The sequence below is a fragment of the Bos indicus genome, chromosome 2 (assembly GCF_029378745.1).
Source record: "Bos indicus isolate NIAB-ARS_2022 breed Sahiwal x Tharparkar chromosome 2, NIAB-ARS_B.indTharparkar_mat_pri_1.0, whole genome shotgun sequence".
Classification (NCBI taxonomy): Eukaryota; Metazoa; Chordata; class Mammalia; order Artiodactyla; family Bovidae; genus Bos; species Bos indicus.
The window spans coordinates 126,444,112-126,465,236 of NC_091761.1; the positions used below are offsets into that span (position 1 = coordinate 126,444,112).

The window sequence follows — 21,125 nt, forward strand, 5'->3', positions numbered from 1 at the left end:
CTCTGATGATACAGCAACAAAAAGCATTCCTGCTGTGCAGACCCGGAGCTGCTGCTGACTTATCCCTGAGATTGCTCACGTACCTGAGAACACAGTGCAGGAATGAGGGCCTTAGATTAAAATACACAAAAATACAAAACCAGAATATTTATATTACGAAAAAAAAAAAAGCTAAAATGCACAAGATACGTCATTCGCACACTAGTGCAGTTGGCATCCTGGAGAAAGTGGGACCCAAGGTACAGTCACCCAAGGCAGCAAATAAATAAAATTGAGTTGGCCCAGAATGGGGTGAGAGTGAGCTTAGAAGCAGCAAGTCTCAGCTGTTCCCTCAATCACCCCTTTACCTGTCATCATAACCCATTACTTGGGACAGTTCTTAGCATTCTGTCCCAAGAGGGGGTTATGAGGAGAGAAGACGAGGAAAACCCTGCCACCCCCCTGAGATGTTTCCTCCCATGGAATGTAGTGGCTTGTTGGTTGGGTCCATCAATCTGTTCTCTTCTTAATCTTTACACTCTGATACGGAAAATATTATTCCACAATCTTCTTTAAGAGTAAAACAACTTCCCTACCCAGGCCACTTTCAAAAGCTGGAGATTCTGGGGGTGGAGACTCAGATAAAGCATGCAGGGAGGGTTAACCCTCAAAGCCCTCATATGCATTTGGAAAGAGCTAATTGGAGTTTCTTTGCCTCACCCCTTCTTCCCACCAAGAGGGAAGAGGGGGTGATGCTGTGGACTCCAGCCTCAGATATATGGCAGTGCCAGCTGCCCCCTACCCACCCTGTCCCCACTTTCTCCACTCTGCCGATTGATGCCTGCTCCTCAAAGCTTTCTGATCACAAAAGGATAGCCCCCACCCACTGTGGCTTCAATTCTGGGCCTCTGGGAGCATGGCAGAGCTATGGATCTCTTCTTCCTCCTCCCGAAAGTAGGCTGGCTTTCCCTGGGAGCTGGGAGCTTGCTGGGCCTTCAGTGGGCACGAAGCTACCATATGGTTGATGCTTTGGCAGAAATGGCACTTCTTGGGCTGCGGTGGCAGTTTGCACTCCTTGGCATGATGGTCTAGACCTCCACAGTTGTAGCACCTAGCATCAAGCAAGATAGTAAAGTTGAGAGGAAGGCGTGAGACGAGATCACAGTGTTTCCTGAGTGAGGACCCCTGGGCTCTGGTTTTAGTTGTAACTTTGGATCCACTTCCCTTCCTGGAGACCAGTTTCCCCACTTACAAAAGGGGTATATGACTAGATACCTGAGTCTTTTCCAGGCCTGTAATATCTAGATGGCAGCTCGAGATTCATGACAAATTGAAAATACCAAGAATGGAAATCCTGGACCTCAACTGAGAACTACCATATCCTTAAAATCAGTACCTCTCATTCATTAAAATAGAGAAGAAATTAAAGGGCCAGAATCTGTTTGCACACAGAACTAACATGAAAGAAACCAGTCATTTGGAGATGAGGTGAAGAAGCAACAGCTACAGCTGTACTGTCTTGGCCTCACCATGTACACTTTCACATCCATGGTCTCCTTTAGTTCTAAAGTAGCATGTGAGGTTAGGATCACAGTCCCCATTTAGCAATCAAAGCTAGAGCTCCCAGAACCTAATTACTTATCAAGTAGAAAAGTAGGTCATGAAGTACCCTCCACACATACATACCACCCTCTCTTCGCCTCCCACATCCAGATGTTGCCAGGGACCACAGGCTTCACTTTATCTTTGGCATCTGGTCCAACCAAGAAAGGGAGAGCAAGAATGGAAGAGTGCTCATCATCCCTACCAACCCACAGAAGCTGCCTTCCAGTCCATACCTGTCTCCCTTTGATCTGCGTTTCTGCATATTCTTCCCTTTGGGCCGCCTTTCACTCCCAATACAGAACACCCCCCCAGGGCCGGTGACTCGGATAGATTCCAGGCCCTTGGCGGACTTCTTAAAGGTGAACTCCACGGCCTCCCCCTCCTTCAGGCTCCGGAAGCCCTCCATGTGCAGCTTACTCTGGGGGAGAGAAGCATGGTAGATTTTAGTGTTAGTCTTCATTATTACACCCCAAACACCAAAATCTGCATACACATGTTCCTCTAAGGTTGGAAGAGTAAGGGTGTAACATTTCCATTTTATTGGTAAAGCCACTGTGATTGGAAGAGTCACCACATTTAGAACAAGAAATCTACATCACATAAGGAACAATCACTATGTAAACAGATGCCGTAGCACTTTCTGCAGCTATTCTCATGGGAGGTTCCCAGTAAGATAAACAGCGGGAAAAACCGTTAAACATAGCATTTATAGGAAATCAACCAGTGTAAAATTGTAAAATATAAAGGAACAGGCCTATACACTTAAAACACGTCAGTCATGAAAAACAAACCCCTACGAAGGAAAGACACTGAGTGCCACACATGATTCTGATTGGCTCTTAGAACAGCAGAAAATATTAGAAGAACTGACAAAATTTGCAGGTGGAATGTAGGCAAATGTGTTAAGTTCCCTAATTTTGATCATTGTACTGAAGTTACCTAAGAGAAGAGCCATATTTTAGAAAAAAAAAAAAAAAAATGCTGAAATATTGTAAAGATAAAGATGCTTGAAAATAAAGCAAATAGTACAAAATGTTAACAATTGATATATCTGGGTAAACGTTATATGGGAGTTTTTCATACTATTCTCGCAACCTTTCCTTAATTTTGAAATTACATCAAAACAATGTCACTGAAAGTCGAAGGGAAAAGACAGTATGACCCAAGCAGACAGATCAGTGAATTAGAAGAGAAAATCTACTGGAAGATCCAAGAATAAGTGCAGAAATCAGCAGGTGAGGAAAAGAATTCCATAAATAGTACTATTGAGAAACCAGTTATCCACTAGAAAATGAAGCCAGAAATTTATACTTTGCATCATATGTATGCAAAATATTTTGGAAAAATACCTAAATTGATAAACCTATAAAAAGTTACTATGAATCAATATGAAAGACTCACAGAACAGAATAATTTACAGGAGGGCCTAGCATGATACATATATTCAATATCTCACTGGTTCAAAAAAAAAAAACAAAAACAGGAAACAAAAATACCATTAAAGCCATTCAAAAGAATGTAATGTAAAGTCCTTGCTTTGTTCACTGCTGCATTTTGTCACCTAAATAATGCCTAGCACATTTTGGATGAATTAATGAACAAGGAGGTAGGCATTAATTATATAACTTGGGAAGAGAATCAAATTTTTAAAGGAAAAGACTTCAAATACCATGTGGAATGATCTCACTGAAACACTGCTTGTTTGAACCAAAATTTTAAAAGAAAAAAAGGAGTTATTCAAACAGTTGAGTGGCAACACCAGGGTCAGAAGAACCCAGAGTTCTGGAATGGATAGCCTATTTCACTTTGCCATTTTCTGCATCAATAACACATTAGTGAATGACAGCCTCTCCCAGACCCCGTACAAAACAGACTTCATTATAGATATCTTCCAAAATATCCAAAGAACATGTCAAATATGTCAACAAGGTGTAGTCCTTGTTGAAAATGTGGTTCAGAAGCAAAAGGGATCACCATGTACCTAGTCCTGGCTTGAGGCCTCTTATGGTGTTGCTGGCGGGGGTGGGGCAAGGTGGCTATTTCAAACTGGGACTTAGATGAAACATGCTCTTTTGCCAGATGAGATCCCAATTCCTCAGTCACATATTTCTTTTAATTTAGATGGTATTGCTTAAGACAAAACTTCCACTGAGGTAATTAAGAGCCTAGGCTCAGGTGTCGGATACATCCTGGTTCATGAAATACTGATTCCACCAATTTCTGGCATTGTGTTTGATCTTGGTGAGTTACACTCCTCTGGGTCTCAGATCTTTCAGACAATGGGATAACAGTAGCTATTTACCTAAAGTTTTAATGAAGATTAGGCAGGCAGGACATATGCTCAATAAATATCAATGAATGAAATATTCCAAAGGTTTGGGATCCTCTCCCTTCTTATTCACATAGAACAGCCAGGGTTGTGATGACTCACTCCCTTCCCTCAATCTGAATGTGGAGCGTTAAAGCAGAACATTAAAACATTTCAGAAAGGTGAAAATTCTTTCCTCCTCCCAGTTGCATAACCACCACCCTGAATTTGATGTTAAATCTGACGTGTCTCTCTCTTATTGAGCTAGGACAAGCCAGTGAGTCAGGAGACGCTGGAGGATCCAGACCAAGAGCATTCTTGACGCAGGTAAACTCAGCTTCTCCCGTTTGCCTAGTGGGCTCTTAGGGTGGAACACTCCCACTTCTGTCTGTGATCAGCAGATAGCTAAGTGATTAAGAGCAAAGGTTTAGAGTCCTACAGCCTATCCCCGCTTTCTGTGTTAGCCTACAAAATGGAGTAAATACTAATTTTATGGTGGTGCTGTGAGGTTTTATGCATGAAAAGTAGTTAACACATTGCCTGCCACATATAAATCCCAAGTGGCAATTATCACCAACCTTTTCAAACAGGATGAGGGCAGGGTAACGGTGAGAAAGAACTGTCAAAAGACCCAGCATTTTAATCCTAGTTTTTATCGCTAACTAGCAGTGGAAACAGAAAAATATCCCTTCTCTGAGCTCCAGTTTACTGAGCACCGCAATCTTCTGCATCTACCTTTCAAGGCTTACTGTGAGAATCAGAGGATAACATAAATGGGGACATGTGAAATCAACTAGTCCTTTTAGTTCACCTACTCTATCACTGGAGGATTTGAGGTCAGCTAAAGACCATCTTTTCCTTTGAAAAGATAAAGGGAAAAAAAAAATCCCTGTGGGCACCTCACCATAATCAGCCAAGATTTAGACTGGTGGTCTCCAGGGGTGGCTCCTTGGCCCCCCCCACCCCACCCCTTTCTAAAACACATAGTTTGAATTCCTCTCTTATCAGATAGGTAATCAGCGTGCAGCCCCACTGAGCCTGCCTCACAGGGTCTGCATCAGAAAGGAGCCTGAAATTCTTGCTACCACCCCCCACCCCACCAACCACACACAAAGCAGGGCCTGGGCCCCGCCCCGCTCTCCATCCCCTCCAAAAAAGAAAAGACCTGGGGGGGGAGGGGCAAGGCCTGAGCTCCCCCAATAGAGCCCTGCTTCGGGAAACAAAGAGTTGACACTGGTTGGTTCTGGTGGTCAGATTCCTGGAGTTCCAGAGGATGCAGATTCCCCCTTGACCCCCCCATCACACATTTACCACATTCACCAGTTCCTTCCTTCCTCTCCATGTAGGGGGTTATGGTCACGGTGAGAGCAATGGACACCGACACCTTTCTTTCCTAGTCAAGCTTGCTGACCAGCCAAAGCCACCACCAGCAGCCATCTTTCCTTCTGACCTACCCTCCCACCCTTCCAGGGCCTCCAGTCAAACCTTTTTTTTTTACTGAGGGGCCCAATTAGGGTCCTTTATTCAGATAAATTATATTATAGGTGGGAGGGCTGCCGCCGTCCCATCTTCCTTTTCCCCTTGTCTGTGCAAGGTAGGAGTGTGGGTAGCCTGCAGTGGAGGAGAGGGGAAGATGGTATTTAATCAGACAGAAAACAGTTATAGGAGGCATTTTTTTTTTTTGGATGGCAGGGAAGGATGGGCCAGCTACAGTACCAAGGCCTTCTGCACCCCCAGTACCTCACCGCTGCCTTTGTAAGTCATAGAAGGGACCTTATGGGTCACTCAGGGAATGTGGAGTAAAAAACTCACAGCAAGCCGAGTTTCCCTCAGCTTGCTCTGTGAAATTTGGATAAATAAGCTCTGGTTCTATAATTATCTGTAATTGATCAAAGCTTGGGTTTATGGTTTTTCTGCAATATCCAGCACCATTCTGGCTCAAGACTACCTAGAGTATGGCTATAACCCTCAATTCTAGGTGCTTAGCAGTGCACAACATTTGCAGAAAAAAATCTAAGTTCTCTACTGTCCAAAATGACTAATATGTACTGATGCTTACTATAGGCTAAGTAGTTTTAAGCATGTCACATGCTATAACACATGTGACCTTCACACCAAGCTTTTTATCATGCCCCCTGCTGAATTCATGGAGGCAGAGGGGTTAAGCACCCTGCCCAAACTTATAGTGTGAAAGCCCTGAGCTGACTTTGTATCTAGTGCTCTGCAATATAATGCAAGGCGCATAGACATTTTAAAACCTTCTAAGAGCCATGCTGAAAAAGTAGAAAGCAATTTAATCTTAATGAGTTAGTCCTGAGGTGTCCTCACAGTTCAACCCAAGCCTCATTCCTAAAGGGAACGTTTGGTAGGAGGTAGGAAACCAATGGGTTCTATCAGAAGCAGTTTATTTTGTCAGGGAGAATGGGGAAAGAGATCTACCCAGAACCAAAGGCTGCCAGCATACACCCCTCACATCCCTTTGGCTCTGACGCAGCCAGGACCACCTGTTCCTGCCTGGAATTCTCCACCAGATGGTGCTGCTCATCAGCCTGTCTGCACCCAGGTAGCCGGAGGGAGACTGGAGGAGAAGAGAGGAAGGAGCCGCAGTGTTCTCAACTCTGCACCTAAGAATTCACCTAGAGTGATCTTCCCAGCTCCTTGGGACGGGCATCTTCTCTGTGATCCTGAGGAAGATGGAGTTACAGGGGGACTGAGCTCTGATGAGGATCCAACCCAGGGTAGGTCCTGATAAAGATGGGGCTGTTCCCTCCCCACCACCCCCACTCACCCACTCAAGAAGTGAAGAAAAGATCCTGGAGTTTTTAACCAGAAGCCCAGTTGCTCTTCTGCTCTGTTGACAAAAGCCATTTACTCTCTTTACTGGTCTGAACTAAAGAACTCCAAGCTGAGTCTGTACTAATTGCATACTATCCTGGAAAGTTTTCTTCTCCTCCTTCACCTCCTTTGACCTTCCAGATATAACACTGATAGCAGTTGCTATGCTTGCCTGCAGGAAGAAGGGAGGGGTGATGTGCCTCAGGCTGTTTCTCAAACAAAAAAACCCCACCAAGGAATTGCCACAGGCTGGAGAGTATGATAGTTTTGATAGATGGATTAGGAATGTTCCAGCAACAACCTTGCCCTGGAGAAAAATCAATGAAAATCATTTACATGGCAAGTAGTGCCACTAACCACAAGCTTTGCTCTGGATGGTGGCACAGCCTTTACTTGGAACACTTCTAGAAAGTATGTCTCTTCACTAACAGAAGGACTCAAGATCTCATAATGCTCAAATTAACTCACATGCTTTTCTACCAACTTCCTGAAAAAAACCCACTCATTTAAAAAATCCTTTCTAGAGGAGTGAACGACCATGGCTGTAGCCTGCCAGGCTCCTCTGTTCATGGGGATCCTCCAGGCAAGAATACTGGAGTGGGTTGCCATTTCCTTCTCCAGGAGATCTTCCTGACCCGGGAAGATCAAACTTGTGTCTCCCGCATTGCAGGCAGACTCTTTATCCTCTAAGCCACCAGGGAAGATGCTCTGGAGGAGTGGAAGGAAAACAAAACACTTTCCTTTCCTGATGGTCCAGTGCTTAAGACTCCTCACTTCTACTGTAAGGAATTCGGATTGGATCCCTGGTCAGGGAACTAAGATCTCCCATGCTTCATGGCCTAATTAATTAATTAAAAATAAAATAATAACCTTTTAAAAATTCCCTATTAAGATGGAAAAGAAACTAATGAATGACCCTTCAACCCATGGCTTCCATATCCTCTCTAGAGCTGTGATCAGCTGGAGTGGATCAGCTGTGATCCACTACCACTCCACAAATTTCCATGGTGTTTTTACTGAGTGCCAAGCCCTCTTCAGGCCCTGGTCTGGAAAGACAGCAACCATCAGTTCACATTCTCTCCCTATCTCCAAGCTTTTGGTCTGGAGGAAGACCTGCTGACAAGGACCCCCAACTGTGAGTGCACTCTTGATTTTTCAGGGGCCCCTTCGTTCCTCATACTCCTTTCTTCAGCCCACCAAGTGCATACTAGAAAACTAACCAGACTACTAGTCCCTCTTTTCAAAGTGTTCAGCTTAGAGGAAGAGTTAAGAGAAGTACATTAATACCTAAACATAAGGAGGGTGATCAGAGGCACTAGTAAGGTTATAAACCAGGTAGGAAAGATCCCTTCACATTCTCCCTGCCCCCAAACCCGAGTCTTAATCTAGACCGGACTGAAGTTGCTCTCACCACCCCCACTCATCCTTTTCAGAGAAAGCAGGCCACGTGGCTTCAGCAGTTTCTTGGTACTGGAAAATTTCTTCTCTTAACCCAAACTTGGTGCCTCAGTTAAATTTGGACTCTTTTGCCTCCAAGCATTCTAATACAGCATTTTAGCCAGAAAGCTATTTTAAACAGATTTGAGTTCCAAAGAGCTGTGGGAAAAAACAGGGGACCTTTTCCTGATTTTCAACTTTTGCACATCTGGGGGGGTTGGGAGTTGGAAGCACAGGAAACAGGAGGTTTCTGTTAAAATGGCCAAAACTTTTTAAATGGCCATGGAGAGTTGAGGTTTCTTAGTCCTTCTCAGGCAACCAGGAGACAGTAGTTAGCTCTTTCTTGCTCCATCTTTTGATGTATTAACTGTTTCTCAACTGGGGGTAAGTTTGCCTCCCGGGGTGGGGCGGGGGGGCATTTGGCAATGTCTGGAGACAGTTTTGGTTGTCACAACTGAGGGATGCCCAGAATGAGAAGTTATCCTGCTTGAAATATGTCAGTAGTGCAGAGACTGAGAAACCTGGATTTAAGGCAGGCTAGCTGCCATTATGATGATTCTTAAATTCCCCCCAAATTCGGGGACAGCAAGAGAGTTCTAGCCTAAAACCTGTGGCTGAGTTCTGTACCAGGGTTGGTACAAAAGTCTTCTCGATTTATGGGTTTTATTTACTCATTTTTTTTTTAAGTCTAACGGTAGGTTTTCTTTCCCACATATCCACCCCTATTGGGCACTGAGGGTTGGACAGGTAGCATAAGAACAGTGACTCGTGTGTTGGGAACCAAATAGGCCCAACCTTGGAAATGTCTAATCGTGTCCCCCATCCCGTTTCCTTAGGAAAGGGGCTCCCTAATCCCCTCCCCCAGCAGATGTTATCTTAGGACAGTTATCCTGCTCACCACCCACACCACCAGTTCCAAGATACCCACCACCAGCAGCCAAAGGGGAAGTTTCGCTGTTAAAGAGAAATGTCTTACTTTCTCTCCATTTTGGGAACACTCTCCTTCCCTAGGAGAATTTCTAAGGATTGATCTGCATCCACCTAATTCCTCTACATTGGATCCTCAGGGAGATAATTCAGATTTCTCAAGTGCAGGACTGGAATCACTAGTTTAAGTGTTATGGTAGGGTTTAAGGATCAACCTAAGCCCCAGCAGTGTGAAGACAGAGCTACCAGGTATAAAGTTCAGGGAATTTCCACCATTGTCCTCTGGCTGTTAGCAGGGGGTGTTAGGGAAATAAATTCTTGATTCCTTATCCCAGCTCAACTCCTTCTGATAACTTATTCAACTGTGGAATGTCCCTGGACAGTCCAAGACCCCAAGTCCAGGTTATCTCCCAGCAAACCTATCTGAAACAGCATGGTGTGGGCTCCACTCCCCAAATCTGAATCTAGTCCCCATTTCATTTTATGCCATCCCATATTTCCCAACTGCTTTTGATCCTAAAGGTTAAGTGGGCTGAGGCACAGATCCATTTGCTCAGGAAAACCTTCTCTGGGAGTTGGATATCACCAAAGAACCTCAGAGGGACTACCTTCCCCTCGATCTTTCCCTATGTGGCAGCCTTTGGAAGACAGGCAAGAAAATGTTGGGTCTGACTCTTTCATTCCAAGCTTTCCAAAGTTGGGGAAGGTGTCCAGTTGTCTCCAGACAGGGAGAGATTTTAATCTCTTTGTGATCTGATAAATGGGGAGCTGGCCACCCTGCTGAGGAGGGCCATTCAAAGCTGGTTCCTGTAATAAAGTGATTTAATAGATCTAAAGAGGCCAATTCCCTTCTTTCTCCCACAATTACTTCCTGTGGGTTATCATTCACATATGTAAATGAGACAGGGAGGGAGGCTAGCCACCAGCCAGAATTAGTCGAATGAAGGGAAGGGAGTAAAGCTGGGGGTGGAGGAAGCAGGGGAAGCCAGGGGGCAGCCAAGCATTCTGCAGCTGACCCTTCTGGCAGATGTTCTAGGAGCCCGGTAACCCCAGTGTTAACTGGTGGATCCCCATCTCCCTGCGTCCTCTCTCTCCCTTGTCTCCCCATTCCGCGTCCTCACTGAGGGCCATGTGGGGACTTCCCCGCTGTTTCCCTCCAAACAGTCTACCCAGCATCTCCCCTCTCCACCCCTCCCCCTCCAGAATACCATCCCTCAGGCTCCAACCCTTAATCCCCACATCCTCCTTTCCCCTCCCCCACTGCTCCTAAAGCCAACCTCCCCAAAGTAACCCCTCCATGCCCGGCCTGGGTGTCAACCTCCTGGGTCTGGGATTAGCAATTTCTTCTCAGGTCCAGCCCCAAACCTCCAAAGATGAAGGGAACACAAGCAACAACTTCCTTTACATAGTGGTTACGTGAGGCTTCCGAGGTACTCAGGAAGGGGTGGCCAGGGAGGAGGGAAGACAAAGTCTCTGGTTCCTTGTTTGAGGCTGGGAATGTTAGGACGGCAATCAATGGCTGTCTGGGGCCATAAATGCCAAGCTGAGGAGAATAGGTCCTGAGGCTAGCCTCTCTCCACCCCCTGCCCTGCGACACTGAATTTCACCCCCCACCCCCCGCCTCTGTGGTGCCTTGCTTTAACTGAGAACTTGGGGTTGCGACCTAACTCCCTCCCAGGCTGGCTCAGGAGTCGAAGGCCAGGCTCTTTGCCTTTTCTTTCCTAATAGGAAATAGACAGTAAGAGCCCCGCTAGTGATCCATGTGCCTAACACTGTGCTCTTGAGGAACTTCCAAGCCCCCCAAATAGACCCTTCAAGGATCTGCCAAACCCATCCAGAACCCCAGGGCTTGAGTTTTGGGTGACCACCTGGGTGAGAGGGCCCGGCAGAATTCTCGGCTTTCCGCCGTTGGGTCCCGAAGCCGTTTCCCTCCTTTCCTCCAGGCCGGGAGCTCCATTCACAAGATACAGAAACGCGCGGGCGCTCAGGGCTCTGCTCTGACCGGGCATGTGCTTCCCTGGCCGGCCTGCTCGCCCTCCCCCCACTGGCAAGCACAATACAACCTTAGTTCTGCCACATGGGATCACCTCCCTGCCCCCTGCCCAGGGGAAAGAGGTAACAGACACGTGGTAAACCAGAGGGGTTCCCGGAAGGGGGTGGGGTGTTAATCATCGGCTCTTCCCCCGCTCTCGTCCCGTTGGAGTTAATAGGGACTCAGAACTGGGGTGCCTCGGCAAAGACGGGAACGCACAATGGGGGCCCTGGATCTCCCCTCAATCCAACAGCCGAGTCCGTCAGCCCACCCTCGGATACGCGCGCCAACATCCCGCTTCTGCGGCAAAGTTACCAGAATCGCTCTCACCTGGTGCACAAAGACATCCACCGGGGGGTCAAGCGCGACCCCTGCGCGGGCGGTCATGGACAGGAAGCCGAACCCCATGCGCACGTTGAACCACTTACAGATGCCCGCACCGTGCAGCAGCTGCGGCTCCTCCGCCGCGCGGGCCGCGTCCTCCGGCGCCTCCTCCGGCGCCTTAGCGCAGCCACCTGGAGATTGGGAAGGCGCTCAGCTGGGGGGCCACGGAATTGAAGGGCCCCCATCAGAGAGCCGGCAAGGAGACCCAAGGGTCCAGCCCGAGGCTGGACAACCAGGAAGCTGCAGCTACAAAGCAGCCGGCGAGAAAATACCTGTCCCGGCCGCCTCCCGCGCTCCCCCAGCTTAAACTGAGGCCAGCGGTTTAAAAGAAAGTTTTGCTTTTCTTCCCACAACACGTTGCCCGGGGACATGCGGCCAGACAGGCCCCTCCTCTTCTCTCCCCCCGCCCCCGAACCTTCAGCTTGCTCGCCACTGGGACACCAGGGTTCCTGGCTCCAGAGATGGCCCCCAGAAGCAGGAGGCCGCACAGACTTGGAGTCCTTGGGCTAGCCTGGGGGACACTTCCCCACCTCTCTTTCATGTGGCTTCGGGGCGCCCCTGCCGCCTAAGGTGTCCCTAGTAAGTCCCGAGGTCGAACCTGCGAACTGCTGGTTTGACACAGAGCCCATGGTAGTCGGCTGAGCCCGCGGCCCCGGGCCCCTGCTTGGGCGGCTGCTGGCCCCAGAGAAGTCCGGAGGCAAAGGGGTGGCTCGGGGAAGAGGCAGCTACATCTTCCCCAGCACAATAGCGGTGGGAGGGCCCACGGCTTTTCAAAGGCTCCCAAATTCTAAAAGACAATGACCCAACCCCCCGCGGGCAGCCCCCCTCTCCTCCCTTCCCCTCCCCTCCCTCGCCTTTCCCCTCCCTTTCCCTCCGGCTCCAGCTCTGGCCCTCCCCCACCACGGCGCTCTCTGACACCTCTGGGGTGTCCCTTCTCAGAACCTAGAGGTTTGACACCCCCTCCCACAGACACCACATCTGGAGATTGGGGCCGTCAACCCTACAAGTCTTGAGTACCCGGGAATTTGGGATCCCGCACTTTAAGGACTCGGCGGGGGTCCCCAAAGCAGCATACAGGTGGGGGGCATATGGCGGGGGGGGGGGGTGCAGTTTTAAAGCCACGTGACTGTTCACACACAGACACACGCACACACACACACACACACACACACACACACACACACACACACTTATACACCACCCCCACCCCCCGTGCAGATAATTATACATTCCAGAGAGTTGGGGGGGAGGGAGGTGTGAGCCTGGCAGCGCTGGCCAATCAGAGACACAAACCACCTGTCAAGGGAGAAATGGATGAGCCCTCCCCCTCCCCCAGCCCTGGAGCGCCCCTCCCCCTCCCTTCCCCTTCAGGCCTCCGAGCTGACCCGGCAGCTCGGCGCTGACCCGCTCTCACCCCCCACCCCCGTGTGCTTAGATAGACCTGGAGTTCAGGACACTGGGAAGCCTGGGATGGGGAAGCAGTGGGGAGGTGGGAGGCCCAGCGGGGCCCATCTCCACTCCTGACCTAGGCGCGGCCTCTCTAAGTCTGTCTCTGAATGTCTCTGAGTTTCCCACCGAGTTTCTCTGGATCTCTCAAAGCGCTCCCAATTGATTCCGTGTAAAGAATTCTTCCTCATTTCCTTCCAAATCTAAAATCTGACCCACGTGGAGTTTCCCTAGAGAACAGAAGGAACTCAAAGAGGCTTGAGGTGTGTTCCTTTCTCCACCAGCTGACCTCATCCTGCCCCCATGGCCATCCCATCCTCATCTGTGGTTGGGATCCAGACACTTTTGGGTTCCCAGGCGCTCCTCGCTTCAGAGTTCTGCCCTAAGTGCGCTCCCTTCCCCACAGTGAGGTTGGTGGGGGAACTGGAGTAGGGACTCTCCTCTCTTGAAGAGTTAGCCTCCCCTGGTAGGAGATAAAGAGGATTGGCCAGGGGGGTGGCTAGTGCCCCGGTCGGAGATGGACAATGGCCCGGGGCTCAGTGCACGGCCCTGGCCCTGCCCCTTCACTTCCGGTGCTCAGTTCAAACTGGACAATGCCAGCTCCGGCCAGTTCCCCTCCCCCACTGCTACAACCCATTTAAAGGGACAGAGCCTACTTTCGGGGGCATCCGCTCACTGGGAATTCAGTCGTCTCCACTAAGTGTGCAGAACCTCTCGTGCTCCTGCGCCCGCCCGCGCGCGCGTGTGTGTGTCTGTGCGCGCGCGTATGAAATTGAGAAATAGAGAACAGGGATGAGTGGGGGTAGGAAAGGGGAAGATGAAGGGGAGAGCAAGGGGCTGTGAGAGATTATTTCTCTCTTCTATCAAGAGTGCTCTCCGAGGGACTAAAACTTCAGCGTAAGAAATGGGGGATAAAAAAAAGGGGGGGGATAGGAGGTTGGGATAAAAAAGACAACTGTGGCCTTCAGCCTAAAAAATACAAATTATTAAGAAATATCACTAACAATGTGACAGTCCCAACTGAGGACTCTAATTAGATCTTCCCAGAGTCGTGCAAGTACATCAGCCAAGACCGTTTTTTATTTACATAATCCTCCCCAACTAAGTCTTATCTCCTCCTCTTACTAGAGCCCTTAAAATGTACCCACTCTCAGTATCTCTCTTCCTAAGATTCAGGAGCAGGTGACTAAGGTTTGGCTGAAGAAAAGAGTGCATAAGAGAATTTAGCGCTCTGCTTTCCCTTGGTCTGCTTTCAAGTGAGACGTTCCAGGCAGGCGCTACTAGCTTCACTGTCCAGGGTCCTGAGGGCGGCGGAAGCTCTGTCCATGGTGCTGAATAAAGACCCGCTCTCCTGGTTCCCAGCTCCCAGTTTTGAGAATGCCTTCTTGAGTTCTCACCTCCACGCTCTTCTCAGAAAACCTGGTTCTTCTCAAACCGCCCCCACCCGCTCAGAGGGCCTGACACATTGGAGGCTTTCTTGCACTCTAAAGAGAGGGCATTTCCAGCCATACGTGATTCTGTGAGAGTGGTGTAAGTATCTCAAGCTCCTCTTCAGAAAAATGGTGCATGTAGCCACAGAGAGTGAAGAAAGAGGAGATACTATTTTTTAATTCACATAAAATAAGACTAGAGAGACTAATCTTTTTTTTCAATATTATTTCTCTAATTAACAGCACTTTACATAGGAACGCAGGCACTGGAATCAGATAATCTATGTTCGAACATCTATTTATAGCTCTGAAAGCTATATGCTTTCTATGCCTCGGTTTCCTCCTCTGCCCGATGGAGATAATGAAGATTTAACTCTCAGAGTTATCATGAGGATAAAGGTAGATTATGTAAGTAAAGCTTTTAAAAGTGTCTAACATATAGTTAGCCCTTAACAATGTAAATTATTACTATTATTATTATAGCTATTATGCACGTTTGTCTCTTTGTCCTAGAACCTGGTGGATCATTTGATCCCTGAGGACTTGGACCGTTTATGTGTTTTCTTTCTGCACCTTCTCGCACATCCTTATCAGTACTTAGCACAATGGCTGGCCCTCAGAAGACATCCAGTTTCCTGAGGGACTTCCCTGGTGGTCCACTGGTTAAGACTCAGCCTTCTAATGCAGGGGTTGTGGGTTTGATCCCTGGTAAGGGAACTGAGATCTCACAAGCTGCATGGTGTGGCCAAAAATTAAATAAATCTTTAAAAAGAAGAGTTTCCTAAATAAGTTTTAAACATTTATTTTGATTGAAGTATAGCTGAATTACAACATTGTGTTAATTATTGTTGTACAGCAAAGTGACTGTTATATATATATATGTGCATTCTTTTTCATAGTCTTTTCATTATGGTTTGTCACAGAATATTGAATATAGTTCCCTGTTCTAAACAGTAGGACTTTGTTGTTTATCCATTCAGATACCAGTCTGAATAGTTCTTTTTAATTTATTTATTTTTTAATTGAAGGATAACTGCTTTACAGATTTTTTTTGTTTTCTGCCAAATATCAACATGAATCAGCCATAGGTATACCTATGTCCCCTCCCTCTTAATGAATAGGTTTTGACTGACATGATGAATGTTATTACAATAGTCATAATACTTTTCTTCTAGGCTGCCTCTCTCAAGTCTAAGCGATTTAAACCCAGGAAGAGTCAGGACCTCATGAAGTTGCATATGTAGAGGGAGAAGATGCTTTAGGAAGGGACACATGGCTCCCAACATAATTGACTCCTCATCCCCATTGGGTTGTTTCCACGTGGGAGATGGAGGCTCCTGACTAAACATTCTTCCTTTCTTGGGTCCCCATCTCAGTGAAAACTTATTAGGTAGCTACTATGATCCAGTCATTGTGCTAGCTCATACATTTGGTGGAGGAATTAGATACATCATATGGACTAAGTAGTATAATGACCAAAAATGTACCCCGCAAAGTAAAGAACAAACATTTCCTACTATCCAAGCAGTTATTGTGTAGTTAGGGAGGCAAGACATGATATAGCTGCTGTTGCTAAGTCATTTCAGTCATGTCCGACTCTGTGCGACCCCAGAGACGTCAGCCCACCAGGCTCCCCCATCCCTGGGATTCTCCAGGCAAGAACACTGGAGTGGGTTGCCATTTCCTTCTCCAATGCATGAGAGTGAAAAGTGAAAATGAAGTCGCTCAGTCATGTCCGACTCCTAGCAACCCCATGGACTGCAGCCTACCAGGCTCCTCTGTCCATGGGATTTTCCAGGCAAGTGTACTGGAGTGGGGTGCCATTGCCTTCTCTGATGATATAGCTAAGTACTGCAAATGTCTTGTTTCTAAGGATAATATTATCTGGTAAGAGGGAAAAAGTGGAGCTCTTTAGACAAGGCAAAAGTGTCTAGTATCAACACAAAGGGCATGCATGCGTGCTTAGTCGCTTCCGTTGTGTCCAACTCTCTGCGACCCTATGGACAATGACCTGCCAGATCCTCTGTCCATAAGATTCTCCAGGCAAGAATACTGGAGTGGGTTGCCATTTCCTTCTCCAAACTCCTTTCCTAACACAACCTGAAAGATCTAGTAGGAACAGATCTGAATCAGGGCTGTAGATAAAAAGGTGTTATAAGAAAACCCAGAGTCTAGAGAGAGTCTCAGCTCTCAGTCTATGCTGTGCTGGAGAAAACAGAAACAGAAGATGCCACCTGCTTAACAGTTTAGCGTCAGCCAAGGTGGGGTGCGGGGTCACCCACCTTCATCTACCACTCAGCATCAGCTCCCAAACACAAAGAGCATCTCCCCTTTAAAGTACCTTGCTAAGTTCCTCTTGTGTAGACTCATATCTCCATAAAAGGAAGAGTTGAAAGAGGTCTTAGTAATAATAGTAACTTATCACCATTAAGTAGGTATATATATCTATACCTATTGAGCACTTCCCCCATGGCAGGTGGTGTTGTGTGCTGGGATAAATAACACAAACAAAATTCCCACCTTTGTGGGGCTTATATTCTGATAGGTAATAATAATAGCAGCTATTATTTATCGAGGCACTTTTCTTATCTCATTCAAGCCTGTCAATAACTCTAAGTCATAAGTATTAATATTGCCACCTTACAGGAGAGGAAACAAGCCTAATGAAGCAATTTAGCTTGGGTAATGTAACTCAGCTAATACTTGGCAGAGGCAGATTTGAACCCATACATTTGATTCCAAAGCTCACATTTGTCCCACAGTCCCAGTATATCGTTATCATGACTGGTACTGTCCCCCTTTCACCAATGAGAAACAAGCTATGTGCAAACAAAAAGGCCGTAAGGAGAGACTGGATATTCAATGTAATTAATAAATAGAACCCAAGCCTGTGATTCCTCTTCCCTGGACCAGAGCTGTAGTCTGTCGTTTATTGATTACCCTCCCCCTAACTCATTGACCGTCTAAATCAAGGAGCTGAACAGAGTCAAAACAGGTCCTTTTGGGCAATCGTCCACATCCAGTTTGCATTTCTAAAGTGTTTTGAGTACCCTGTGGTGGGGTCCAGGGTGGTTGGAGTTAAAACCTTGATGCTAATATGAGTGATGGTGTGCATTTGAGCAGAGTATTTTCCACAAGGTGTCCCTCAGGATACTGGTTCCATAGGATGATTAATACACCTTACCATTTTTTAAAGGTCTTTATAGTGAACTCATTTGGAAAATGATATGTTAACTAGGCTTCCTATATAGGACTTTGTATAGCTTTTAGTATGGTAATATGCTCTGTCATTCATGAGGAAGAGAATGTGACATGTGCAATGTTTCCGCTCATTCACTAAGTCATTTAACATATATTTATTGAACATCTATAATGTGTCAGGTAGCATTGTTGGAAACACTGGGAATACATCAGTGAACAAAACAGATGAAGCTCCTACCCTCCTAGAGCTTACATTCTAGAGGAGAGGGACAGACAAAAAACAAATAATTAAGTAAAATTTACAAAAATGGCAACCTACTCCATTATTCTTGCCTGGGAATCCCATGGCCAGGGGAGCCTGGTGGGCTAGAGTCCATGGGATCACAAAGAGTCGGACACGACTGAGCAACTTTCACTTCACTTCACATCACATAGTATATATAGTTCCAGCCTGTTAATTTGTTCTGTGACCTCAAGAAAGGCCCCCAGCTTTACCCTTTAAGGATAAAATGAGGGAGTTGGATTAGCTGTTAGACAAGCATTTCTCCCATTTCTGACTGTCTAAAGCAATATGATGTGTGTATGTGTTTGTGCGTGTGTGTGTGTGAGAGAGAGAACCCATTCCTAATTGCTCTGAGAAACAATCTGTTCTCACCCCATGCTGTCATCTTCATCCCTCTCCAAGGACCAGGGCTTCCTACATCAAGCAGGATTGTGCACCTCTCACCTCTTAGGCCTGTTGAATTGGCAGAGGGAGGGTGAGCCAAAGGAGTCCCCTTCCTTCTTTCAGTTCTGCTCCCCATGTGGGCCTTGCTTCACAGAGCAAGACGCCAGGCACTTGCTTTCACCAATAATGGCTTCATTACATTGAAAGGAGACTAGAGTGACCTCAGTGAAATAGACTTCCTGACCCCAGCTGACCTCTGACCCTCACCCTGACAGCCTCTAAATCTTTTCCTTCTGACACATCCCCCACAAGGTACAAGCCAGAGGAGGAAATGATGAGCTGGCTAGAGCCCACTGTCCAGCGACGGCCACTCCGCAGGTGTTCTCTTGCAGCGAAACTTGCCAAGCCCAGCTGTAATTTCCCTCATGACTGCTGATCTTCTCAATGTTGCTACTGTGGCTCTAGCCTGTCAGGCACCACTCACCCAGCTGTGGTCCCCCGGTGTCCATTTGTACGTGTCCAGTGACAGGCACCATGGAGGGACAAGGCAGGGGATCTAACCAAATGCTGTCATTACCCCAAAACTACTTTAGCCTAGTCCTTAATTTTCTCTTCTCTGATGCTGCAGTTGCTGTTTGAGAGCTGACTTTATACCAAGCCTGCGCTGAGTGCTTTCTGTGGACTGTCTCTTTCTGTCCTCAACCCTCCTAATATGATCCCCATTTTACTGGAAAGAGAACTGAGATTCAGTTTAGCTAAGTGACTTGCAAATCACAAAGAGTGCACCCCAGATCTAGCTTACTCTGATATTTTTCTTCTGTATTTTTTTTTAGCAGTTAAAGTAATTAATGCATGTGGCTAAAAAAATCAATTAGTATTGAAAGAATTATAATGAAAAACAACAGCACCCTGAATAGCCCACCCCCTCCACTCCCACGAGTCATTTCTTCTGGAGGATATTTCCACATCTCTAAATAATATGCGTGTACCTCCATTCCTTGATTTATCAGTTTTAGATACTGTCTATTGATTTCATGTTATGGTGGATGAGGACTTCACCTTGCGTACTAGGCCCACTTCTCCTTGCCTTTTCCTCCCAGTACAGTTAAATCACCATTTTCAACTAAATTGATAGACAGTGTTTACATTGTCATAATTATGGAAATGTTCACTGCATTGCCCAGTGGCATACTAGGACAACAATTCTTTTCTTAAACTGTGCTGCTCTTGTTTTGTTTTGTTTTAATTTACCCTGGACTCTAACCTCCTCACTCTCTCATCACAAGATTAGTCATTGAAATACCTTCAACAATTTTCAAGGGCTCCATCATATTATCTTTTCCACTAAGCCCTTTCTTGAGGACCTCCCTCCTGGACTTGTTTCACAGCAGTCAGCCCATCGCCTTCACAGCCTCTCACTACAGTGGATAGAGCCACTCTTTCCTGGGTTCCATGCCAACCTTTTTCTTGGTTCACACTTGAACAGCATCCTCAAGTAACTGCCCAAGAAAGGTTGCTCAGGAGGGGAATATGCTAGGCCTTCCAAGTCTGAGCCTACTGCTTTTTATCCTTACTTTTTTGATGGTTTCAAAGCCATACTCTTTACCACTCTGCTCTGTTGCAAAATGAAGAAAGACACTTTACTTGCTCTGAGGATGCTGAGGTTGGAGATGTCTTTTCTAGATTCTGAGGTTGTGAACCTAGATTTATCAGTGGTAAAAAAAAGAAAAATTTGATAGTTAACAACATTTCAAGGTTCTCCATGTGCCAGGCACTGTGCTAAGTGCTTTACATAAATTAAAATCACATTTAATTCTCACACCAAATGTATGAGATAGACAGGGTTATTGTTCCCGTCTTATAGATGAAGCTGAGCATAGAGTTAAGTAACTTGGTGAAGGTCACAGAGTAAGTGATAAGAGTCAGGATGCAAACACTGGTCGGTTGACCCTGGAATTCAGATTCGGATTCAGTAATCTACACTTTTGACTTCCCTGGTGGTCCAGTGGTTGAGAATTTGCCTGCCAACACAGGGAATCCCTGGTCTGGGAAGATGCCATGTGCCACAGAGCAGCCAAGCCTGTTGGCCACAGCTACCTAGCTCAAGAGCCTGCAAGCCGCAGCTGCTGAAGCCCGTGCACCCTGGAGTCCATGCAGTGCAACTAGAGAAAGCCTGTGCACAGCAACGAAATCCTCGAGCAGCCAAAAATATATAAATGAATAAATAAACGTTTAAAATATCTACAGTTCACTTCTTCTATTGTAATAGAAGAGGCTTACAAATCAGTATCTTCTGACTTTGTCTTCTCCCCAACCTAATTTGGTAAATGTGGAAACAAGACCTAAAATCCAAGTGACTTGTTCAAGTTCCTTAGCTGGTTAATAATAAGAACTAGAAACTCAGGTTTCCTAGTATTTCCCTTTTCAATCAGGGAGTGGGGCTTCAAATTCAGGATTGGTTTCTGCACCTTGCTTTCCCTGTTTAGGGGAGAAAGTTAGTGGAAAGGGTGTGTAAAAGATATGTATCCCATCAGATTGTGACTGAGACATGTAATAGAGGCAGATACAACACACCGTGGAAACAATGAAAGCTGACTATTTTATATGATACGGAAGGCTTCCCAGGGGAGGTGGCATTGCACTGAACCTTGCATAGGAGTTTGAAAGCCAGGGGAGCGCAGGACATCACAGAGGAAAGGAGCAGCAGAAATGGAAGCAAAGAAGCTTGAAAGTGAACAGCCACAAAGTTTGGTTCCCACGTCAGCAAGTACTCCCTGTCTGTGTGAAGACATCCAGAGAGACCTGTGCTCCCTTCAGTCTATCTTCCATCACACATTCATTCAACATGTTGTCAATAATAGAGATAGAGGGACT

At 46.6% G+C, this 21,125-nt stretch overlaps 1 protein-coding gene across 1 annotated transcript; it reads right to left on the minus strand.

Moving 5' to 3' along the window:
• Positions 1–873: 873 nt before the first annotated feature.
• LIN28A (lin-28 homolog A) lies at positions 874–12,136 on the minus strand. The gene is made up of 4 exons (XM_019985866.2): positions 12,106–12,136; positions 11,454–11,638; positions 1,818–2,002; positions 874–1,090 (listed from the first exon to the last, which is right to left on the minus strand). The coding sequence occupies exons 1-4, from the start codon at positions 12,134–12,136 to the stop codon at positions 874–876; spliced, it is 618 nt and encodes a 205-aa protein (XP_019841425.1).
• Positions 12,137–21,125: the final 8,989 nt, after the last annotated feature.

Bases quoted from the DNA above. Each gene is read 5' to 3' on its own strand.
- LIN28A (XM_019985866.2), bottom strand. From the start codon at position 12,136: ATGGGCTCTGTGTCAAACCAGCAGTTCGCAG. The intron at 11,639-12,105 runs GTTCGACCTCGG...CCCAATCTCCAG, and splicing joins GTCAAACCAGCAGTTCGCAG to GTGGCTGCGCTAAGGCGCCG. The intron at 1,091-1,817 runs GTATGGACTGGA...GCTTGATGCTAG, and splicing joins CGCAGATCAAAGGGAGACAG to GTGCTACAACTGTGGAGGTC.